This window comes from Pelmatolapia mariae, linkage group LG18 (assembly GCF_036321145.2).
Source record: "Pelmatolapia mariae isolate MD_Pm_ZW linkage group LG18, Pm_UMD_F_2, whole genome shotgun sequence".
Classification (NCBI taxonomy): Eukaryota; Metazoa; Chordata; class Actinopteri; order Cichliformes; family Cichlidae; genus Pelmatolapia; species Pelmatolapia mariae.
In genome coordinates this window covers 19,895,328-19,920,649 of record NC_086243.1, presented here as the reverse complement: position 1 = coordinate 19,920,649, position 25,322 = coordinate 19,895,328, and the positions used below count along the sequence as shown (strand labels likewise).

General features: G+C 38.0%; 1 protein-coding gene and 1 long non-coding RNA gene across 2 annotated transcripts in view; one reads left to right on the top strand and one right to left on the bottom strand.

Moving 5' to 3' along the window:
• pth1r (parathyroid hormone 1 receptor) overlaps positions 1–25,322 on the top strand; it is a 54,243-nt gene that overhangs the window by 22,567 nt on the left and 6,354 nt on the right. Inside the window, exons 2-7 of the mRNA XM_063462522.1 lie at positions 3,142–3,244; positions 14,894–15,004; positions 15,187–15,308; positions 17,651–17,745; positions 19,501–19,684; positions 24,780–24,933. Coding sequence (XP_063318592.1) covers positions 3,142–3,244; positions 14,894–15,004; positions 15,187–15,308; positions 17,651–17,745; positions 19,501–19,684; positions 24,780–24,933 — 769 coding nt within the window. The remainder of the gene's footprint in view (positions 1–3,141; positions 3,245–14,893; positions 15,005–15,186; positions 15,309–17,650; positions 17,746–19,500; positions 19,685–24,779; positions 24,934–25,322) is intronic.
• Positions 9,489–12,376, bottom strand: LOC134617419 (uncharacterized). The gene is made up of 7 exons (XR_010091528.2): positions 12,268–12,376; positions 11,472–11,583; positions 11,075–11,163; positions 10,810–10,961; positions 10,660–10,692; positions 10,172–10,355; positions 9,489–9,701 (listed from the first exon to the last, which is right to left on the bottom strand). It is a non-coding gene; the product is annotated as an uncharacterized LOC134617419 (long non-coding RNA).

Here is a 25,322-nt window from a genome sequence, read left to right as displayed (position 1 = left end):
CTGATCATGATAACGCCTTCTGCAGCATAACAGTCCCCTTAATGTAGAGGTTAGACATTCAGTGTTTTTCCTTTAATTTGTCACCTGTCCGCAAATAGAGAGAGTAATGATAGTGGTGTTATTCTTACCAGAATAGCTTCCAAATTCACTGTTTCTGATTACCTATTGGTCATTACCTAAAGTAACACTAGGCAGCTTTTTAGATGAAAATAGTGTGAACGTCTCAGAAGCTGTCAGCGGAATATTCTATATTGGCTTAGTTAGTACAGTAAACAGGTAGTATCTATCCTTGTTCGCCTGCGGTAAAATGTTATTCCATCTGTGGTTGTTTACTGTGCAAAGCCATAAACGTCTTCATTCTGTAACCTTATTCAGTTCTCAGACTGGACATCCTTTTTTTAGGGCTGAAAGTAGTGAAAATATTGATGGATTGAGGTATTGTGGGTTTGTATGGAGCAAACCCACAACGGCTTGGTATTTACAGTTAAATTTAAACCTCGTGAAGTTGCGTACTTCTGTTAGAAACAAAGTATACATGTCTTTGTTCCTATCTGTACTTATTTATTTATTTCTCATTATGAACAGGCACAAGAGACGGCGGAAAAAGTCTTGAAAAAGCTTATACAACAGTTGGTTGCTATACTGAGGTGCATTGCCAACTGCAAAACTATAAATGCTTCTTAGTAGACTGTACATCTACTATAGTAACTGTTATAGTAAATAAGTACATTCTCTTAAATGTTGTACTCAGGAACCAGTGTAAAATTTTTGTAATTTATTTCAGTACTGTAGTGTTTTGGTACTGTCATTTTTATGGTTGGTTCTCAACATTTATACTGCTGTTACTGCTGTAAAATTTCAGCATTTCATATACTTTAAATAAACACCACCGCAATTGGCTGTACTAAATTATAAATAAGAAGAATACAATATAAAATACTGTTGCAGAATGAGTAAGCTCACTTCCAGTATTTCTATATTCACAAAAAAAGAGTTTAAGATAGAGTAAAAGTCTATTACTAAAACATATTTTCCATAAGATGTCTTTATCTTTAGCTAGAGGCTTGAACACAAATATTAGAATGCAAACATCAGCTTTCATGTTGTTTCATGTGACACATCAGACCAGGTAATGTTTTTCCAATCTTCTGTTGTCCAATCTTGGTGAGCCAGTGTGAATTATAGCCTCGGTATCCTGTTTCTAGCTGACAGGAGTTGTACCCAGTGCAGTCTTCTGGTGCTGTACCCATCTGCTTCAAGCTTTAACATGTTGTGCATTCGAAGATGCTCTTCTGCATACCTTGCTTGTAACAAGTAGTCATTTGAGTTGCTGCTGTCTTCTATCAGCTCAAAGTAGTCTGGCCATTCTCCTCTGATCTCTGACGTCAACAGAGAACTGCCGCCCATGGATATTTCCTGTAGAGATCAGCAGGTTCTGAAATAACCAGGCCAGCCCATCTGGCACATTCAAATTCACTGAAATCACCTTTCTTTCACATTCTCATGCTCAATTGATAATGGCTACTTGGTTAAACACACCGAGTTGGTGCCATGTGATTGACTGATTAGATATTCAGGTTAATGAGCAGTATAACAAGCATACCTTAAAAATAAGGTACACAAATTATTTAGTTAACATCTGTCTGAACAAATTAACAAATATTGGAGAGATTCAAATAAGATTTTTCAGGGAAACAAGAGAAAATCAATTATATTACTTATATTTAGAGATAGAATCAGGCATAATCATTATATCACAATGAGATTCGACAAGCAAGTCTCCACACCGCCTTTACTTTGCATCTGCAGCTATCTATCTATGGTTATATATTCCATTGTGTCACGTTTAAAAAATATATATTCTAGATCCAAAATGACTGCAATAAATGTTTAAAAAGGTGAATTATTTATGCATAGATTTACCTTGTTCTCCCTGCTGTCTCTTGCTCATTGGTAAAATAATTACTCGTTACTATTTGAAGTGTTCTGCTTCTTGCTTTCATAGAAGCAAAATTCGATTTCTTCACATCCAGACATGTAATTTGTGTCTGAAACCCGACAGATGCAACTGCAGCCAGGGAGTCAGCTGCTCTGAGTAAACGTCTGTCTTTAATTTGCACTATTTGCTCTGGATCACTGGACCAAAAAAACAAGACTGTGTGTGTGTGTGTTTTTTTTTAGCCGCACCTCCAGGCGCTCTGTACGGCATACGTGTTAGTTTATGTCTCATGGTGTGTGTCTTATAGTTTTGCTGCAGTGTGGCTCAGAGAACAATGATAGTGCCTACATGACAGCATTAAATATCCTGGTGATCTAGCCTTTAGTTTAGGCGGCCTGTTTTTTCATTTCCACTCTTCTTGTCATGCTCTGTTAAAAATGAATGTTGTCGTTTTCAATACAGTCACATTTGTCAATGCCCGAAAGTGATCCACAGGCAAACAGCAAGTCAGTCAGTGTGACCTATTAGAATGGAAAAAGTTTCCCTGACTGGAAAACCACACCTGAGTTACCACGTCACCCTCATATAAAACGTTCAGAAGCTGAAAATATATAAGGGGTAAAAAAAAAAAAGCTGCAGGGAATAAAATGTCATTTTTGTCAGTGTTAAAATTTTCCTCATGTCAATCAGTTTACCACTGGAATAAACCTGCATGCTGCAAGTGAAACTGATGCTGTTGAGTCAGGGAAGTTTAGCTTTCACTTTATCACAGTAAGACTGAGAACTCTTCAATGAATTCACTGATGTGGTCAAAGTACAGGACTTTCTAATATTTATCCACTGTATTACTGTCACTCATATCCGGTGAATTTTGGAGGAAGGAAACTGAATTTAATTTTTTCTCCACAGCACCACGAGCAGGGTTCCAGACAGTTTGACAGTTTTGAAGCAGCTGTAAAAAGAAATTAATGTCTAAGTCTGAACTGATTTTCATGCTCATTTCAGATCCAGAGGAGAGTCTACATCTGCAGCGAAATATTTACACTTTTATGTTGTTCTTGTCATTTTAACTGCCATGTAGCTGAGTTGTAATAGATGTTTGGTGTTGGAAATTTTGTTTGAAAGTATCTATTTTGCACACTATACCTATTTCCACTTCCATATCCTTCCGTTAACTCTGCGGCTTTCCCCCTGATTTGCAGGTTTACGCCGATGATGTGCTGACAAAAGAGGAGCAGTTAGAGTTTTTGTACAGAGCCAAGCAAAAATGTGAGGCCATCATCAAGGCAAAGCAGAGGATTCCTGGTGAGTACAGAAACAAATCTGTCAGTCTTTAGCCGTATGAGTGGCTTTGTGAGTCTGTAATGACAATACTGTTATTCTTCAGGGGGACTTGAACTTTCAGTATTGAATTTCATGGCAAAATAGTCAACAGCCACATAGGAGATTTAAGTAGGATTCATCCTCAGGGGGCCAGAGGAATATCTGTATAAAACAGCATGGGTTTTTAATATTTGTTCACATACTTCATTGTGTACTACAGCTGTGGATTGAGTGCAGTCATGTGAAAAAAATCCCAGATCCCTAAATCCAGAATTAAACCTTAAATCGCCTGTAGGATGTCTTTTAGCTGGAGACTCATTTTTAACCGGGGGCTTGAAATGGATGTGCACCGCTTCTCTTGCAAAAGCTGAAATCTGTAAAGTTAAATGGCATATCTGCACACCTGACCACAGCCCCTTATATTTTGTAGACTGGGGAAAGTGGTGACACAGATGGTTAATTAAAGCCGATCTTTAAAAATTGACAGGACACTTTTATTAACACTTTACATCATGGAGTACTCATGGATCCACTTAATCATAACAGTTTACGCCTGCAGTTTTATTTGTTTGTAATGGTGAGCTGTAACTATTCTATTAGCGCTCAAATCAGATTTTGCTGGATAAATGGTGGGCTTGAGTGGATAACTGGATTTACTGTGAGAAAGTCTGGCTTGCCTTTTCCTGATATATAAGCGTGTATAAATGCTATTTTACTTCAGTGTTAACTAGGCTAGCTGCTAAATCATTGTTCTTGGATAAAAATCAGATGGCATTAAAATTTCTGAACAGAACGTTAATAGTTTTAGTAGTAGGCTCTAATGCTTTGCTTAGATATGGTCTACAATGTTAGTTTTCATTCAGTTTTTGTGTTTGATCGCTGCAGTGAGCACGACTGAGCTGTCAGACACACAAGGAGCATTGGAGACTCACACTTAGCTTTCCAATTTGATACATTATTATCACATTAACATACAAATTAGTAAAACCTACAAATAAAGCCAGCGGCAGCTCTTGCACAGTGATTACACTATATGTCTTTATTATGTGTCCTAATCATAATGCTTGTCAAGTTCACCGGAATGAAGCTCAACTATAATTCATCTATTTTCACCTCTCAGCTGTTTCCACTTTTACGTGAAAACACAGGTTGGAGGTACCACTGACTGTCACCATAATTTTGGTAAACTGTGAGGCAATTAGTGAGATTACGGTAAGCATATAAATACTACAGTGAAAAGTGTGTTGGGTGGGAATGCCTGAGGACCATGCGAATGGAGGAATTCCTGTCATCGAAATCAACATTCGTGAGACGCTTTGCACTGAAGATTTCTTGTTTAATGTATGTGTGAGAGGGGTGGGGTGTGGGACATGTATGCACTTATCAAGGTGTGCTGTGGTTTATCATGGGAACATTGCCTGCAGGTGTGCGTGTGCATGATATTGTAGATTTGATTAACATTTAGCGCATGCACAGGACATTGGTTGCTTTTGGTTCATTGTTTACTCTGTTAGCCAGATTGTGATTCTCCTCATGCCAAAGCAGAGTAACAAAGGGATTACAGAGTCCATGTTTGTCATGCAAATCACCCAGTAAAAGGGGTGTGTTAGAGAGATAAGAGATACAAATCCATAAGCTCGTCCCTAATAGCTTCTGTATATCGAATAAAATGTCTTGTTTAGCTACAGATTATTATTACAAGATAACTAATAGCTAAAAACTGGAGGAAACTAATCAAGCGGAATGCGTGAAATTGAAATGGGATCACGCGTTTGAAAGGTGCCGCTTTATTTGCCTTTTATTATTGATTTCCAATAGTGTGATTTTCCACTACCTGCTAAAGGTTTTTTAATTAAAAGATTTCTGTCACAGGCACATTTATCAAAGGCGTTATCACTTAAAAATAGTTTGGGGCTTTCAGCTTGTGAGGAAGCTCCCCAGTGAATTCTAGCTGAAGCTAGAGGTTCAATGTGGAGTGCAGTAAATCCCCCAGAGGCTGCACAGAGCAGCGCCTCATGGCTGCCGAGCTGAAATATAATGTACGAGGCGGAGGACGCCATCAGACACGGGAGGCGTACCGAGAGAAGGCTGTGTGTATGGAGGGAGAAACCAATCAACAGTGAAGTTTACCAAGAACTGTGGAAGTAAACTGCATAACCAGCAACATGATGAACACAAGCTTGAAAGTAAAGAGTCCATCGAGACGCTATGTTGATTGAATGTGATTGGTGACTTGTTTGAGAGTGACTGTTGATTATAAGAGCTTAAACTAATCAACTGATGCTGTTCATACTTCACCATAATAAGTAAATATATAAATAAAAGGGACCGTTTTGCCTATATTTCGCTGATATGTTAAAATCACGGACCATTCTTGGAGCAGTTGCAAGACATTTTTTGTGAACTGTAAGTTGATGGTTACATTTAAAACCTCAGCTTTGTTTCCTTTGTCTTCTCTGTGGCTTTCCGAAGGCTGAGCTCGAAGGCAAACCTGGTCCTGGGGTGTTTTTCAATATTTATGGCTATCTGAAGAACGCCATTTTCCTGCAGACCCCAGCACACTGTATCGTCATGTGGTTGCTGTCATTCTCCCAGTTGATTGTTTGGAGAGGAATTCCACAGCCAAACCAATCATATTATTTTCTCTTTAACCCCAGTGCATTGTGGTCACATGAAATTCTTTGCCCTCCAAACGATACTCCTTGTAAATGAAACACATAATTAAAAACGTTTACTTCCTGGCTCAGAACACAAAAGCTATTGTTGACTGTTCCCTGTAGTTACATTACCCATGTGGTATGTCCCAACTTTTCATGGTTTTGATAAATATCCACTAGCTCAAATTAGATAAAAAAAACCCAAAATGTCAGAATTGCTACTTTTGAGAATTGCAGAGGGCCGAGCAGCAGATTTTGTTTGCTTAGGGTTTATGTTCCAGCTCTTACAGCACACTTAGCAAGATGGCTATAGGCGCCAATGCAGAGGAGAGCAATCAGTCAAACATCAGAGATCTCGCAGACGAGAATCTATCCTGACATGTTGTAGTGACAGGAAAGGTTGGTGTCACATGTCCGCATGCACCTCCGAGCGCATGCTATTTTCAGTACGAACTACAATGGGATAAAACCTAATTAAACATTTTGCACTATCTTGACTAGACATATGGGACTATATATACATTTATATTTTAATCTGGTATAAATAGTTGATAACCACGGCCTTATTGCACTCGCATGTTCCTGTGTCTGCACATTAGGGCAAACTTTGGCACTCAATCTGGACTCTAACAAGCCCATCAGGAATGCCTGACTGGGATTCTGTGAAATGCTTGAGGTGCTGTTTAAGGGGTACATCAGCACAAGAGAGCTGACCTGCATACCTGATGATGCTGGTGTGCCGGATGTGACTCATCCTGCATGTAGTGGATTTTTGCTGACCTCTTTTGGAAGGTTGCACATGTCTGTTCAATCACATTACAGCTGAAGAAATTAAATAACCCTATTACCTTAATAAAGAGTAGAGTCCTCAGTTAAGTTCCCCAGTGTGGTGGAGACTAACGGCTTGAGAAGCACATATGTGCTCCTTGCATGTGCTTGTTTTGAGATTTTCTTTTTCCCTGTAATGCCAGATGAATTGCTTTAACCTTAACTTCATTTGGATTTGATTTGAACTCCAGAGCCACATCTGTCTGTTTGTAATTATGTAGTGTGGAAGTCATTTAAAATCTGGGTAGTGGGTTTGCTGTGATGTTGAGTAAAATTATAGATATTGTCAAGATTTTGCCATTAAGTTCAAAGAAAACCTAACTTGCGCTTTCTGATGAAAGATGTAAGTATTTTCCTTGAAAAAGTCATCAAGATTTCAGCAGAAATCACTTTTTAAGAGACATTTTCCTTCCTTTTTGCATTGTGGCGTGAACTTCAAACCATGGGTTGAGATAAACTGATAACACCAACTACTAGCTTTAGATTTATATCTGTAATTGTCTTGCCTAATCTCCCAGGATTTTTTTTTCTGGCTCTTTAGCTGTAATCCTGTGGCTTTTTGAACTATTATAGGAGATTAGGAATGACGACTGCTTCAAATGGCAGCAGAGTAAAATGCAGAAAGTGTAGAAAGATTATCCAAAATTATGTGTTAATTAAGAAAGCTTTGAGTGCTGCTTGAAAGGAAAAGCTGTTGTGCTTCATTTGGGCTTCAAATGTGTAAAATTCACCATTTGATGCCTGGGACAAGGTTTTCTTTGAGGGATGCAGTGAGGTTTGCCTGGGGAGGACAGTGGAGGGATGTGGGTTCAAATCCCCAGACCTTGCAGTGTGAAAATAGCTCAACCTTCAAGCTTGTGGTCTGGGTGTAGAATAACATGGGGAATCATTATAAAAGGCTGCATGTATCAGGAGGAACTGCAGTGAGTGTTTTGACATCTGCAGGTCAGAATCAAATGAGTTGGGGGAGAAAAAAACATTCTTCAAACCCCAGTGACATCACAAATACCAAAGTCTCCCCGTAGGCACGTTTATATTTAAATTGTGGTCAAGAAATTTACAGGAAATTGTATGTGTGTGTGTGTCTGTGTGTTTGTGTGTTTAATTTAAGCCTGTTAGTAGGTGGTCCTACGGTAGTAAAACCTATGGCAAAAGCAAGCAGCAATTCTACTTTTACTCCCAGGATGTGTGGTCAGCGTGATTTTCAAAACTAAACGCAGTTTTTTTCCCACCATGCATCTGCAAGAATCAGTCAGCTCCACTCAGTCTACTCTTTAATTTTGTGCTCCCAGTGACAAGCAGTTAAAAGCAAGTCGTCATTTTGTCAGATGTTTCTTTGTAAGTTTGATTACAGGAATGAGAAAATAATGGATCTACTGCAAAGAGAGGAGAGTTTTAGTTCTATGCTTACCTACTTATTAGTGGTCAAAGTGGGGCAGATGTTTTCAATAATACAACATAAATGCCAAGCCATAAGAGAGGTTTTGCCAAGAATCTGTGGTGAAAGGGACTCCACTCACACTATCAGTAGGCTCTGTTCCACGGTTTTGCTGAGAATTAGGGGACTGTGTGCACTCATAGGTTTTTTCCCCCCTTTGAACGTAAAGTTCTTTGTCTGAACTTAGCACAGATGCATTATGGCAAGTTTAATGTAGCACAGTCTTTGCTAATAATTTGACACAAAGTTTTCTGTTGTGATCATCGGGATCACCATGCATCTTGTAAAAATCTGTGAAAAGTGTGGAAAATACTTTTTTTGCTTTAATGATTCCTGGGAAACATTTTGCATTCATAATCAGCCTCATTAAAAAAAAGAGAGAATTATTATCATTAACCAATTCTGTAGTAAAAAGAGAAATATGCAATAACTGTTTTTTATGTGATATTTTTCTATGTTAAAAAATGAATGCAAATATGGGATTTCATGATCTTTATTATTATCATTATTATTATTATTATTATTTGTCAATTCCTCACTATATAAATTAGGGCTGCCACGATTAGTCGACTAGTCACGATTACGTCGACTATCAAAATCGTCGACGACTGATTTAATAGTCGACGCGTCGTTTGAAGCTTTGTAAGATCACAAAAGCCGCAGGAATAAGTAGTAGGATTTAAGAGTGTAATAACGGACTGAAACAGAAGATGGCAGCACTGCATGTACAAGGATGCCAGCTGCCGTTAAACCCCGAAGAAGAAGTAGCTCTGTCTCAGAATTCATAGGCAGCCCAGCTCAGTTTCTAACAATGGCGGCAGCTAGTTAGTTTTAATATTACTCTTATTATTCTTTCTGGGTCACAAAATAAACGTTTAACATATTTTCAGGCGAGAATGTAACTGTGTAAACCTCAAATATCTGCTCAGTTTATCAAGACACCACATATTTTCAAAAGCTCTCCGACGTTTTCGGAGACGTCTCCCAGATAGCAAGGAAACATTGAAACAATGTTGAGTCAATATCAGGCGACGTCATTGAATCAACGTTGAAGTGTGACGTTGACCCAACGTCACTCTTGCACCCATTTTTAACATTGAAACAACGTCAGGTTTTGATGTTGAATCAATGTTGAAACCTGACATTGATTCGACGTTATATTTTCTAACACTGTTGACATTGAAACAATGTCAGATTCTGATATTGAAACACTGTTGAGATATGGTATTGATTTTCCACCTCTTTCGCACAGTTGCTTTTTATTGAAAAAAACAAAAAAACAAAAAAGGTCAATAGACATGTATCATTTGCAAAGTACTTTATTAAAAGACAAAGTTTCCTATTTACATTTCTATGTTTCACGTCACTTTTTATTATTTACTCCGGGATGGGGATGGATGATGTGCGTCCTGCGTGCCACCCGTACGATCTGGATCATATCTGAGCCATTTCTGGACTGCTTGAGCAAAGACCAACTCAGACATAGAGTTCGCCCCTACCTGCTGCGCCAGGCCATCTAGGACAAAAATAGACACACACACAAAAAACAAAGACAAAAAAAGGGAATTAGAGCACATGAATAAGCTCTTGTTAATTGTCTTCAGCAGTGAGAAAGTATGTAAACTCCTAGGCTGATAAACATGAAAGTCACCAGGCGGAAATCAGCAAACTGCCGCATTTGATTCCCAAAGAGCTATAAGCTGAAAATGTGATATGTCTTAGCATGGTGTGCCGTGTATCCTTTAAAAAAAAAAAAGAAAACATGGGTCCTCGGGCTGTACAAAGTGTACAACCCAAGGACAAAACAAGCCGAAGACCAAAGACTCCATCTCCAGATTAACCGGATATGAAAGTCTTGTTATTAAGAAAGACAAAGTAATATAGCAAAAAACAGACATAGGAAATGTGAAACGCACCCAGCGCATCAATTGATCCCTTTATTGTTCACTTTAGGCTCATAAAACTACAATAAATGTTAAAACTTACCAAATATGCATCTGCACAGCGCTGTCTCTTTAAATGCCCTTTTTTGCTTTGTCTGGTCCTTGGTATTTTTTCCCTGCCCAGTTGAGTACAGAGGCCAGCTCCTTTGTAATGGCATAAACCATTACACGGCGGACTCGCACCTCCAGTGTGGTCCAGCAGCACCAATCAACGCAAAGCGTCTCACCTATAGACACATTTTATGAGATGGAATTAGCGTGTCTCATGTCTTAAATGTGTATGCAAGTGCTTGTGTGTTTACTTCATGTAATTGATGATAGAAACATGTCATTTAGTTTTCCCTAAAGCCTGGTTTTCAAGTCATACAAAGAATAAACCAAAGTATTGGCAGTGCAATGTATTTCTATTCCCTTTTGTTGGATATTCATTTGTTAGTTCTTGTAACTGCTAAAAGTGTTTACTAGTTTTTGCCTGTCACATATATTTGTTATACCATGTAAACTGTGAAATTCCAAGATTTTCAAACTTGCCTTGTAATAGTGGCCTCACAGAGTCTCTGGAATCTACAGAAAAAAAAAATCACAACAAGATGACATTCAGGAGTATAAATTGTTTTGTTTTTTTTAGATAAGAGTACAATGACATTGTGATGCAGCTTTAAAGCTTTTTAAAAAGCATACCATCTATAGGGAAGACATCAGACTCTGCATGCTGGCGAGATCGCAAAGCTGTGTTGGTTTGTGCCGGAGTGGCGAAAGGTGCCGGAAGCTGGGTGGGGCATTATGATGGTTGCTATCAGTGGGCTGGGGGGCAGACTGCGGAGTGGTGAGGGCTGTTTAGAAAAAGATAATTTTTTAAGTATTTAAGAATACAGACAACTTGTCAAAAAAGTTTCCTTGTGTCAGACACAGATATGTACACAGACACTAGACAGTATTTTATTACCTGGTATTTTCACTCGAGGGGCCCGGGGAAACCGTTTTTTTGTAGGCTGCTCATCCTCTGAGTCCGTATATGTGTACAGGGGATTTGGTCTAAAGAAAAGAAATTAAAAACGGTCTTAAGTAATTGTAAATATGCTTTTGGCATATTGTTTCCTAAAGTTAGTTTGATTTCTAACAACACACACAGGAAACAGAGATGTGCAAGAAGGTGCAGTATACAATGAATTTAAGTGCACAAGTGTACACGGCTTTGCATTTTTAAAAAGTTTACAAACTTCCACTTTTTGGACTATATTATGTGGTGATATTGCAGTATGCAAGCACCACAGATATGTATAAAAGACAAGATCATAAATTCTTAACAATCAAAGATATGTTTGTGAATATAAAGGTTTTACTTGTGCTTTCTTTTAAGACTGGTCTGAGTTTCAGCTTCGGACTGAAGGTCAGACGTATCACAGCGTTCACGTGGATATCTCTGAAGACTGCGTTCTGCTTCGTGAAATGTGCCTGGAAATACAAACACAATGTACGGCCAGACATACATTACGTGTGGACAAAAGGTGCAAACGCATAGAAAAATCAGCGGTTTCAAAAATACGCTGGTACGTGTGGACGTAGCCTTATTCATTATTCAAGGCACAAACGGAAAGTCATGTACGCGTGCAACGTAAAGTTAGGTGCGCGTACAACGTACAGTCACGCATGCTGCGTGAGCTTTCAAACTGAGTCTAAAGTTTTCGTGTGCGAATTGAAGCGAGTGCTCTCCAATCATCAAAAGTAACAAAGTCATTGAACACGTTTATACAGTTAACTTTACGTTTATCAATCATATATCACAGATTTAGAATTTTTTGTAGTACTAAGCAACTACAGAGCGAAAGTCTGGGTCAAGCGCCGAGGCGACGGCAAGAACAAAGGAAACCTCGAAGCGTTAAAGCTAGCTTTGTAAGGGAATATAACGAAGAAATTATGAAACGAAAATGTTTTATTTGTTGATATACTTTGTTCGCAGTGCAATTTATTTGTTGCCGGATTGTAAGAAGTAGACACAATTTCGGGCTCCCACATTTTGTGGGAGCAACGTAAATAACAGTAAAAAAGTCGTTAATGTACAACATTAACGAGTTTTTTACTGTTCTTCAAATGCAAACATAACGAAATAACGAGTAAAAAAAAATCATTCATTCTTACCTTATACTAATCATGGTGCAGGCCAGTGCAGTGCATGAACTGATGCCTTCTCCGGTCAATTCCGCTGAGAGTAAATCAAATGTCCCGCTCTACTGTAGAAGACAATGAATACCTGGGGAGGGGGGGGGATGTACCAATGTGAGAGGGGTGCTGCGGAATAGTCCAAGTGATCGCTGCTTTAATTTCCCGGTCAACTATACATAAATTGCACGTAGACACGATTTTTTAAAGCTGGTGAACTAGACCAAGTCATTGATAACAAATGAACAATAAATCTACTTTCTCTGGTACTTTATACCCGATCAGTTGCAATGCAATTTAATGCTCAACTACAAATCGATGGTTTTTGATGGTGACCGGAGCCGAATGATCGTCAACTATAAATAGACGTTTTCTCGACGTTGTTGTTGTCACCTGGTCGACTATAAATAGATCAAATATCAATGACAAAAAAACAACGGTGAATCAACATCGTTACAACGTCTCTATAGTAAGACCGTCGGTTTACCACAGTATTTCAATGTTGTTACAACATTGGCATTTCAACCCCGACCATATACGACGGTTCGGATGAAAAATCAACATAGATTCAATGTTGTCTTGCTATCTGGGCTGTTACCCACTAGCTCGATAGCGAGCCGGGGGCAAGGCTCACTAGAGCCCGTGAGAACACCGGACTCCCGGCAAATCGTTTTCAAACCCACCGCTGTCTTTCGCTACTCAGGTTAAACATATATAAGTCACTTAGATAACTTAAAAATGTTATTGTTTGGCTTTTTTTTAGTATTTTATTTGTTCCTGAGTCAATCGGTTTGGCTGAGATTAAAGTTATAGTTTTTACACAGCTGAATAAACGTCAAGCAGACAGCTGATTATCAGAAGTGTGAGATGCTCGAGAATTTACTCCGGTGTCCTGTTATATTTTAGATAGCAAGGAGTTTATTAAACTTCACCGAAACAATCTGCAAATGTCATTAAAATTTAATAAAGTATCACCTTGTCTTTATTTTTAGTTAGCACATACCTTAAACACTTAAAGCTGTAAGCTAATAGTTATATAAGAGCAGATGCTGCTGGTGCAATAAGCTGTACGTTTTACGTCCAATCGATGCATGATCTGATTAGTCGACTAATCGCAAAAATAATCGGTGACTAGTCGACTATCAAAATAATCGTTTGTGGCAGCCCTAATATAAATTATATTATTATGATATTATTATTATTATTATTATTATTGTTATTATTATTAGTCAATTCTTCACTATATAAGTTATTATTATTATTAAAGTGAAATGACCCAAACCACTATGGTCCCCTAAGTCCAGACTGATACAAAATTGTAGTTCCTAACACATTTATTAGAATAAAAACAAGCAAAAAAAGAAAAGAAAAAAGAAACCCCTAAAAACTAAAAATGACTGAATTCATGTTTTTACCTAAATTTGAACAGGAAAAAACTGAGAATTCTGAGAACCATAAATTAATCAAGCATGACATTCAATCACTGAAACAATAGTTTTTTTTACTATTTTATTATGGTTGTTTTGAAAAACAGTGAAGCTGAAAATTCATGTATAGCAAGAATAACTATACTTTAGCATTAAAAATGGGATTTTGATTAAAGAGCATGGGTGTACTGTTGGATTAGCTGTTGCAGAACATAAAAAATATTTTTGTAATCATAAATACTGTTAATTTAAGGCAGGTGTGGCACAAACCTTAGATTCGGTGGTGGTCTAAAACATGCCGAGGACTGTAAATCCAAGAATTTTTTCAACCATTTTTTTAAAATTAAAATTATTAAATATTTTAAAATAAATATTTTACATTTTCAAAAAATTAATTCAAATATACATAACGTTGTTGCATTGGGAATAATGATTGGCCAAATAAGACATTTGTTTTACATCTTATCAGCATTTTTTCCCATTCTCTAAAATTTCATTCACCCTAGCAAGACATAACTCTCTACGTAAATGAATAATCAAATTGGATGTTGTTAATTAATTGAATTTGATCCATCTTAAAAAAAGACTCAAAACATATGATACATATTGAAAGTGAATTATATAATATAGTGCCGTTATTTAACCATAATTTGCCAGTTAGGGCATCACAATGCAGCTAGTGTTGCAGGAAGTCTTTAAATAAGATCCATGCTAAAACCAATTCCATACAACATTATAATAGTTGTCGTGTTATCAACAACGGAGCGGTTATGGAAATATCCAGCAGCTAACAAACAAGCCTTAATGAACACACCAGATTCAATGGACAACTTGTTGTCAGCATGCGGGAAATTCCATGGTTGCAAGTCTTAATTATGTGACAATAGATGGGAAGTGGACAGGCATGTGTTTTCTTTTGGTGACCCATGTTTCCCACAAGTAGAACAAAAATGAATAAAAGGGGGGGGGGGGGGGGGTCAGTTATGCCACACATGAAATTACAAGGCTGCTTTTGCAGTGCCATTCCAGTGCTGTTTATGTTTCGTGTGTCTGCTTTTTAAAATTCAAACAAAAACCCTGAAAACAAGCAGATCCTGGAAATGCCTACTGACCATTACTGCAGTGCTATAGTCATGACAGGATTTGGTTTTAAGTCAACTCTTTTCTTTTCTCTGCAGATGGTTTCTGCTCACCAGATTGGGATGGCATTGTTTGTTGGCCTGAAGGGCCTCCTGAAAAAACTGTATCCACTCCCTGTCCAGAGTATATCTTTGACTTCAACCATAAAGGTAAGCTTGGCCCTGGATACAGTAAGCAGTTAAATCCCTGAATTTTAAAATGAGTTAGGCTGTGCTCTGCAAACTCATTGCAAATCATAACTGGAGCTCTCTCTGAACCTGCTTTGGCAATTTATTTAATTATGCAGCTTTAAATCTGTAATTAAAAATAGACTTCTTTTGTTGATTTCTAGGATTAGCACACCGTCGGTGTGAAAGCAATGGGATATGGAAGGTGGCAGGAGCCAACAGAACATGGGCCGATTATACTGAATGTTCAAAACACCTCCCTGAATATAACTCAAGCTATCAAATGGTAAGAGCCATCTGATTTCCATTTACATACTGACACTGTCTCCCACCAAAATAATTAACAGCAGCACCATAGCAAATTGTCTCACTTAAGGCATTTAAGAAAAAAATGTACCCTGCAATTATACTTCCTTTGAAATGCGTAACAAATTAACAGCATGCCTTCTTAGTAATGTGCAATGCAAATAAAGTCTGATCGTATTTACTGAAATGTTGAGAAGATGATGAGGGGATAATGAAAGGATAGTCATGTGGTCGCTTTGTGATAAAATGGCTGTAACTGGCTAAATTTATGTTATAATACAAAGTGAAAACAGTGCCAGATTAGTCTTGAACTGAGTCATTCCCTCGCAAATCTAAGACCACTAAGAATTCACCAGACATGGCTCAGCTGAGTTACTTAACAATAATAAGACCCGCAGTTGCACATTTGAGTCATGCAGCTTCATTCATCAATTTTAATGATTTTTATGCATCCTTTCTTGTGAATGCCGTATCGTCAAATCTTGCACAAGTGTTCTCTTGAATTAAGGAAGAACCGATTAGATTTTCATCTTCTTTGAAAACCATTAGTGTGGAGCATTAGCAAACATTTTTATGCTTTTGTAACAGCCTCGACCATTTTGGGAAGACTTTGCTGCAAATCTTTGATATAATCTCGACAGCATCACTGATAGGTGACGAGACCTGGATGCTAGTCAGGGGTCCAGCTTATCGCAGGTCTCTTCGAGGTGTTTGATAGGATATATGTCAGGGCGGGCCAGACCTGTGTGGGCCAGTTATGTCTAAAAGCTTATTTCTATAGGAAACCCCACCTGGATCGTAGGGTGTGTTATCCATGGAAGAAGGGACTGTTTTCCAGTGCTTGAGGCACACCAGTTAGAAGTGCAGTATTTTTAATTACTTTAACAGGCTGACGACAATGTCACCGTGGTGTTATTTTGCATTTGTAGTCCCCTTAAAAGGTCAGAACATTTGACAACAGAATAGTACAGCGTAGCAGCAAAGCACAGAATTATTCATTAAAAGGCAGACAACACACACATATAAATTAATATATAATATGCTATTTCCAAGTGTATGCATGAAATCTATAATATAAAACTCAGTGAGTGCAGAGTTGAGAAGATTTTAACAAACTTTTTAGGATGGTTTGGAAAGGGTTAATGAAGTTGCACCACCTCATACTATAGTGCAATCTATTTCATTGATTTGATTTACAGTGAAAGGTAATTGCTTATGACCATTTTATGCTGTAGAATTATTATTTTTCTTCTCTAAAGCCAAACCATAAAAATTGGCATACTTAGGCCCAGGGTGGAGTGTGTTGTATATTTAGCTCAGCTAATGTTTTAATGTTAGAGCTTTGTTGTCATTTACCTGACGTTATAATTAATTATCATAATGAGGTCTTTATAGTTGTTGTATTTGTTTCATTGTTTCATAGCAGACCTGTCAGCTGATAGTGTTTCTTTGCTGTGTATCCTGACACAGTTGCACATTTTTAAGCGGGCGTACACGTCTTACAAAATGGACATCTTTAACTTTAATAAAGAAGATTATGTGTTGCATAATCTGTAATACCATGAGCACCAACAGCACCATTGCACTGCAAAGCATCGTGTGGAAACAGTTAAAAGAAGAAGAACAGCAGCCTTTGTACTACAACCCAGTGTGACTGACAGCTAGATGTGACCTTGATCGCAGGTGCCTGTGTAGAGTTCCTCTATCATCGCTCGGGGTGTTAGATGTCAGTGCTGGCGGTAAATAGCTCTTGTAAGAAGGATGGAAAACTTGTTAAAAATATTGATAAATGAAAACATTCAAAGGCTGTGAGAAAGCCGTGAAAGCTGTCATGCTTTGATCGTCACCCTTTTCTGGCCTGAAACGATACGATACCGCTGTCATCTGTATGACGTCGAATGTTCAGATCGATGTTCCAACAGAGGAGCAGTTGCAGTAGATAATGATAAATATGTGCGCATGAACTATAGCAAACAGCAATACTGCAGACGCACGTTTTTTTCTGGCACAAGATCCTGATGCTAAATGATAACAGCAGTGTAGTATCAACTTACATCACAAGGAGGTCCTGGCACTTATTAACTCATGACGTGCAGAGGGTTTGGTTTTCTTGCAGCCAGGCTTCTGCTGGAGGATTAAACTACTGCCCAGTGTACTAATGCTTTCCAGTGACAAACCAGGTTATTTGGAGACATCCTTAAACAAATTTTTCCAACAAACAGAATTAGCATGTCTGACTAAAACATACCGTGGATCAAACAATGCAATTAGGAGGGGATAATGTGTCTGTTGATATTCTAACAAATTATCCTTTTCCAACAGGACGTCTTTCACCGTCTGTATCTCATTTACACGGTTGGGTACTCGGTCTCTTTGGGGTCGCTCATGGTGGCTGTCGTCATTTTGGGATATTTTCGGTGAGTCGATGCTGCTGCTGGACTTTTTCAATCAGTACTTTCAACTACAAATGTTCCCAAAAGAGAGGGCGTTTGATACGGGGTCAGAAATTAAGGTTAGAGCAATTGGAGAAGAGATCAAAACAGGGAGTCCAAATGATTCACAGCATGATGGCATGCTGTGAATCCCCCACCACCCCCACCCCGACTCCACCGGATAATCGTGCATCGCAATATATGTGTTGTGTCACAGCGACGGCACGGAGCACACAATCTGTATCAAGCATTACCTTTGACTTTTACTTTGACTTTTAACAGACTATGATATGACTGCCTTTGAGGAGGAGCCTGCCTTCAGGCGTGCTGTAATGCATGCCTCATTGCCTGACATTTAGGTTCTTTGTTATTTTCATGCTGATTTCAGATTTCGCTGACACACAACCAAAGTGTGTATGCTGATTTTTGATTTTTTATTATTCCTCCCAGCTTACAAAGATTACATTTCCTAATCAACATCTACCTTTTTCCACATGTAAACATCTAAACAAGGGAGTGAAGTGATGTGAATTCAGAGCAAAGTGCTGTGTTTGAAAAGCTTGCTCCTCCTACTGTACAAACATAAGAGGTATCAGCCTTACCTTAGGGCTACTTTCTTAAATGAAAAAGGAAAAAAACCTTAAAACAAGGTTGAATTCAGTCTGAAAATGTCTGTTTTTTTTAATCATTTTGATTAACACAGGGCAGATTTGTTATTATTTGCTTATTTAGTTGAGCACAGGGACTATCACTAATCAATGGGAAGGAACTGTTTACCAATGCTCCAACCGGCGTGACTTACTGTACAGGCAGGCAGTCAGAAGGTTTTTAGGAATGCTCCCAACTGGCACCAGGAAATCTACGGGCAAAATGAGTTTAATAAGTTGTCCCAGGGGCCCATCTGACATTCTGGCTCTGTGCTCAGAGTGCTCCAGCCATGTCTCCTCTTTAACACATCAGCTTTTAGACAGGAGAGCTCATAAATGTTTTCCAGGGAGAGAGAAGAGGGGATATTTTGCATTACCACTTGTGTTCAGAATTTTTCACTGGGGAAATGTACGCTAGATTAGTTTTTCTCAATCAATAGCTCTCTGAGGGTTGCTTGTCAAAGAATTCAGCTCATTAAAGAGTCTTTAGAGAAAGAAACAGTGGGTAGAAATTACACTGGTCTAATGTCAGCGTCAAGTAAATTTTGACAAATTTAGACTTTAAACTGTCATGCCTTTTAGATTTATTTATTTTTTTTGCACTAGTAAATATTCAAGAAATTTTATCATTGATGTTTTGTCTTGACTGCAATAATGTAACCTTTATGGCTATTGATCCTGCAGCTCCCTTTGGGGCACAGTGCCAGAATCACTTCACAGTTGCAAATGTTAACATTTCTACAAATGTTAAGAATGAAGAATTTTTGACTGATAAACTTGTGCTTTCGTGGAAGCAAATTTGGATCCTTTTCAACACATGCTTGCAATTTCGTTTTTACTGCTCACTTTGAGTGTAACGATTTAATATTTGTGTGTGTTCAAGCTCCTAATTCTCGAGAATGTGTTGTAGTCAGCGTGGAATTCAGCTGGCTCTAATTAGGATGCGTATTGTTTGTGTGCGTGTGAAAAGTCGGACACAAACTTAGCATTGAGGTGTACCAACTGTCTAAAAAAAAAGTAAAAATAGGAAACATTTCTCACATATCTGATATTTGACCATACCACTCTTTTTCTCTCTCTCTCTCTTTTTTAGACGGTTACACTGTACCAGGAACTACATCCACATGCACCTCTTTGTGTCCTACATGCTAAGAGCTATAAGCATTTTTGTAAAAGACGTTGTTCTCTACTCCGGATCGACATTAGACATGGAAGGAGTCAGTGTGGAAGACATCAAGTCTATTTCTGAAGCCTCACAAACCGACAAAACGCATTTTGTAAGTAAACCAAATAGAAACAGAAGCAGCAGATAAAGTCATTGTCGTAGTCAGTGAACGTGCAGTATTCACAAAAAATATAATGTCGGGATTTGTTTGCTTTACGTGTACACATAATTTGATTAGTGTTGCTTGGTGTGAAGAGTTGTTTCCGCACGGGAAGTGTTAGGTAAGTTTTGCAGGAGTCTCAGTTGCTTTTCCAGTACTGCAGCAAATAAACTGTACTGTTTGTCACCGTGCCAAGGTTTTACTAGGCCAGGACTTGGCTTTCCCGAACAGAGTCAAGTCTGAAAAAAGTTGTAAAGACTGTGTACTTTTCACGGATGCTTTAATACACAAACAATTTACACTATATATTTAGGGATATCTTTCATCCTCTGTATCTCTGCAAAGTAACTTATACTGTATTCAAACTGCTTAGTAGGTGAAATATTGTGTGTGACACAATGAGGGAACTTAGGTGTGTGTACTCTGGCATAATTCATCATTTTATGTATGGAGCAAATAATCTTTTTGAACGACTTATTTTCTTAATTAAGAAAAAGAAAATGTAAGGTCTGAACCACAGACCAGTCCAATCACAAAAGGTCTGACGCTCCTGCAGAAATCACAGGCTGAATATGTGTATATAATGCTGTTCCAAAGCCTTCTTCTTTATAGCAAAATGGGAATTAGGTGCAGCAATTTATTGCACTTTATTAAGGATGTATGGAAGCTCAACTCAGTCTGAGCTCTCTTACTCAAACTTTCTTGTGTTTTCTTTAAGTAGTCTTCATGAATAGTCCCTGAGGCTTCTTAAAGAGATTCCAAAATTCCTATTTGGATGCTTGTTCTGTTCTCTGTGAAGATATTGCTGCAGAATTTTTGACACACTGCAAACCAGTTGAAATATGTCAAGTTTTCAGCTTTGGGAATCACATGTTGGTTCAAAAATACCTGTCACACTGTGTTATGTGTACTTTTTGTTTGTAAATTCAACTAAAGAAATGGAAAGAAATTATGGGTTTTTGCAACAGGCTGCTAGTAGAAAAGTGTTTAATGATACTGTTTAAAATTGGTTCTTTGCTAAGTGCAAGTTAATTGTAGACACAACACTTGCTCGTCCTTTGAGTTATGTGCAGTACTCTGTGCTTTGAGTCCCAACTTTAGTGTTTGTGGTTAATTTTGTTGGTAGTCTATTGATACATTTATGTCACATTGCTTTTAAAGATTAATACAATTGGCATGAGAGACACCAATCATTCACATATAAAATGTGTTTCCCGTATGTTGCATGGTGATAACTCACTTAGTTTCAAAACTTTATTCTGTGCATGAAATAAAACATTTTCACTCAGAACTTTGAAACAGTGGGTTCAAAAGCTTTGTTCCACACAAATACAGATAATGGATTAAGACACTGGGATGGACACAGAAAATAAGAGGCTGCGAATAACACAGGAACAACATTTGTGGATTAGTGCGCTTGGGACTGATAATTAGACATGCGTAAGAACTGAGTTAAGCTCAAAGCCAGTGAACTACATCCATTCTCTTTATTTGTGGTAGAAATATATATAGATAAAAAGTAAAACATTTAATTAAATTATTATTTAATTGAATGTTTTAATAAAACAGATGCATTTCAGAAAACTGCAATAATAATCCATTGGTCGACCATATAACACTGTAACTATGAAGCACAGATGCTGTGAAAAAACTCCACAGTGGACTCTGTATGTGCTGTCTGCATGCTTTTAATCTGCATGCTATTTAACATGCAGCGTATTTACCAGACTTATCATCTGGTCTTAACTCGCTAGCATGATGATGTTTTGGTTCATTTACAGTACAAACATAACACAGCAGAGGTTAACAGAAATGCTGTTAGTTTGCAGGTGATGAATATTAACCTGTTGCTAACTCTTGTACAATTACAGCAATGTTTATTAATGTACACTGTCCCTGTTAAAAATAAACAAACTCAGTTCTATTCAATTCAATTTTATTTAAATATTTAGAAATTATAAAAATAATCAAACAAATAAATAAATAGACAATTACTGATCACATGGAAACTTATGAAGGTACTAGATAAAAAAAAATCAAAAGATTACCAAAGCCAGTCGTGGTAGAAGCTAACCTCTTTTTGTCTGTAATTCCACTGATACCCATCTAATAATCTAATAATTGCTAAATTTTGTAATCAAGAATCTCAACCCTATAATGGGAACGGCAGATGGCCACGATGCTTGGGACTTGAAGCTTTCTTAATAAGTGAAAACGTATACTTGCTGGTGGTGGGGGGAAATTGATCCACGCCCTCTGGGGACCAACAAAATTTAACAGCAATACATTAATGCTCAAATGCGTACAATGGATTGTTAGTACTCAGAACTGTTTAACACAATTATTTTGGGTTATGTCTGGGAAGGAGTCATATTTCTGTAACTGCTCACCCCAGTTTTTTTGTTTTTTCAGAAATTTTCTCATCCCCCCACCCGTAAAAAAAAAAGACATGTTATTTTTATCAGAAAAAGAGTCTGGCTAAAAAACCAGCATATACAGTAACGAGCCTAAACTCACACAGTGATCCACAAGCAAAATGTGTTGTTTCCACAGTAACAAAATGGCATTGTAACTCGGTTACAGATGTAGTTCAGAGCAGTATTTTCCCACTGGGTGGGTGCAATGACAGTAGCGCTGCAAATTTAGATGTTCCTGAGGTACATCTAATGATAATGAGAAACTTTTATGTGTTATTCAAGATTTGAACTACATTACATTTGCCCATGCTTTCACAACATATGACCCAGCTGTCAAAATATGTCCAATTACTCTAACAGTCCTAAAGAAAAGGAACACCTGAAGATGGGGAAATCTCATAAAGTTACCTTGTTTATCTCAGCTGTTCTGCTATGAGTAAATAGTTGTCACATTGTCTGGCTAAATTTCTCACTTAGCTAGTCAGAAGATCTACGAAGATTCCTCTCAAACTGCTGTGACCGACTTAGAGAAAAAGAAAGAGGTCCCATGATTCCCAGTAAAAGTCTTTATTTTGTTCAGAACCATCCTTCATCACAAGGATCTGTGAGCACTTTGTGCGCTAACCAATCTGCAGTAATTACAGACAAGAAAATGTGATTAGAGATCAATGTGGGCTAGAGTACTGTAGCCCGTTTGCTTCGAGGCTTAACACGGTGTGCGTTCAGAGATGCTCGTCTGCATACCTTGGTTATAACAAGTGCTTATTTGAGTTACTGTTGCCTTCCGATCACTTCAAAGTAGTCTGGCCTCTCTCCTCTTACCTCAGGCATCAACAAGGCATTTCCACTCAGAGAACTGCTGCTCACTGGATTTTTTTTCTTTTTCGGACCGTTCTCCATAAGCCCGAGGGACGGTTTTGTCGGACAACCCCAGTAGATCAACAGTTTCTGAACTACTCAGACCAGCCTGTCTGCCACCAAAAACCATGCCACATTCAAAGTCGCTTAAATCACCTTTCTTCCCCATTCTGATGCTCAGTTTGACCTTCAGCAGGTCATCTTTACTATATCTCCATGCCTAAATGCATTGAGTTGCAGTCATGTGATTGACTGATTTGCAATAATAGCAGTTGAACAGGTATACCTAATGAAATGCCAGGTGAGAGAGTCTTCATTTTTCTGACATCTATCAGAGTTGTAAATTGCCAATATATCATTCATGTTTATACTAGCTGGAGGTCAGCTAACAAGATTTTAACCTCATTCGTGCCTCTAAAGTTGCTCAACAATTAGCGGTGTGGCGAAAAGCAGCAGGAATGAATCCTGCCTGAAAAATAATCATGCCCGCTGTCCTGTGGTGAATAATCTGAACATGAGTAACATAAGCCATGTTGTTTTGCACCATTCAACAAGAGGTCAGTTGTTATGGTTCTGGGTCGTTTCGAGTATGGTTCTGGGTCATTTTGAGTTCTTATGTTTTGGTTTATTTTTGAATGATGGATCGTTTTGATTCTCTGGTGCTTTGTTGATCATTATTATTATTATTAATCTATGTTTCGGTGATTCTGGTTTAGAGTTTTGTTCTCATGTTTTGTGTAGGTTTAGTTCTGTGTCTTTGTGTAGTGATTTCTTGTTTCCTGTTTTATTGTGAAAGTTCGTGTCTTATGTGAGTGTATTCAGATTGCCTCCTTTGTCTCATCTTGTCAATTACTTCCAGCTGTGTGAAGGTGGTTTATTTTTCAATAAACCACCTTCACTTATCAGCGAGTGCCTGCATTTGGATCCTCCTTTATTTTTCCACACGGCTCTTCTCACTCGCCGTGACATCAGTCAAATGTGCATGAAATAAAAATGCATGAAGACAAAAGTTGTGGCTGCAGACACATATATAAATTAGAGCAATATTAAATGGGAGACAATAAAAAAATAAAATATATTTAAAAAATGGGTAAATCACTTAATGTGTAAAATAATTTCATTTATTAAAAGGTTGTAGCAAACAGAAATGTGCAAGCCTTCAGTGGAGCAGTCCTGCTGAGTTTTTTTCATTTTATCTGGATTTTTTTGGGAGCTCATTTCAGCGCTGATGCACAGTATTGCAAAAATATATTCATTTCTCAACTTTCTCAATGCAATTTAGACAGTGTGCAGGACTTTGTTTGCAATGTCAGATCAGTTTCCCCCGCTCATATTCACCTGTCTCATGAAATACATGTGCAAAGTGTTTTTCTGCTCAGCTGTGTGATGCATAAAAACCAAATTCTTCCTCTCCATGCTTAGTCCTGACCCTGGGGGATAGCGAATAAAACCGTACCCAGACAACTTGAGAGGTGTGAATGGTCCATAATGTGTCAGCAGGCGTGAAATGTATTTTGGACCCAAACCTTCCAGTGGTCTTTAAACCAAGCAGTATTTGAAATTCAGTTCTGTGGCACATAGGAAACCAGCGCTGACATGAGAAAACTGTAGAGGTCCACAATCCATGTCAGTGTCATCATAAAAACCTATTGAAAGTACCCTTCTAGTTTATCACCTGTAGCTGAAATCAGAGTACCATAGGTGTATGTTAAAGTTATAAGGTATGTGTTTAAACTTTAAATCTGTTGCTTTTTTTATTCTTCTCTCTATAGATTACCTGTAAGGTGGTCGTGACCTTGTTTATGTACTTCCTGGCAACTAATTACTACTGGATTCTCGTGGAGGGTCTCTACCTCCACAGTCTCATTTTTATGACCTTCTTCTCCAATCGAAAGTGCCTGTGGGGATTTACTGTGATTGGATGGGGTGAGTTTGCTTGCTTAATTTACATTGTACTTGCATGTTCAGTAGATCCAATGACCTGCAACGCAGCTCTTATCAAAGGAATTTAATTTTTGATGGTCTAATTAGCATGCAAATAAGTTGGAACACTTTGAGGTACTTCCATATCTGCTGATGAAATTCTCATAAATAAGAAAGGACAATGGAGAGTGATTCATCTGGTTAAAAAAAAAGGAAAAGATTTTGAATATGGGCTTTACAGTTCCTGCATTGTACACACTGTGCGTATAAATGTCATAAGCACAGCGCATACAATGTGGATGCTGTGCTACCCGGATTCTCCTCACATGAGCAAATTATTTTTTGTCTTTTTGATAAATTTTTTAAGATACCAAGTCAGACATTTTTTATTT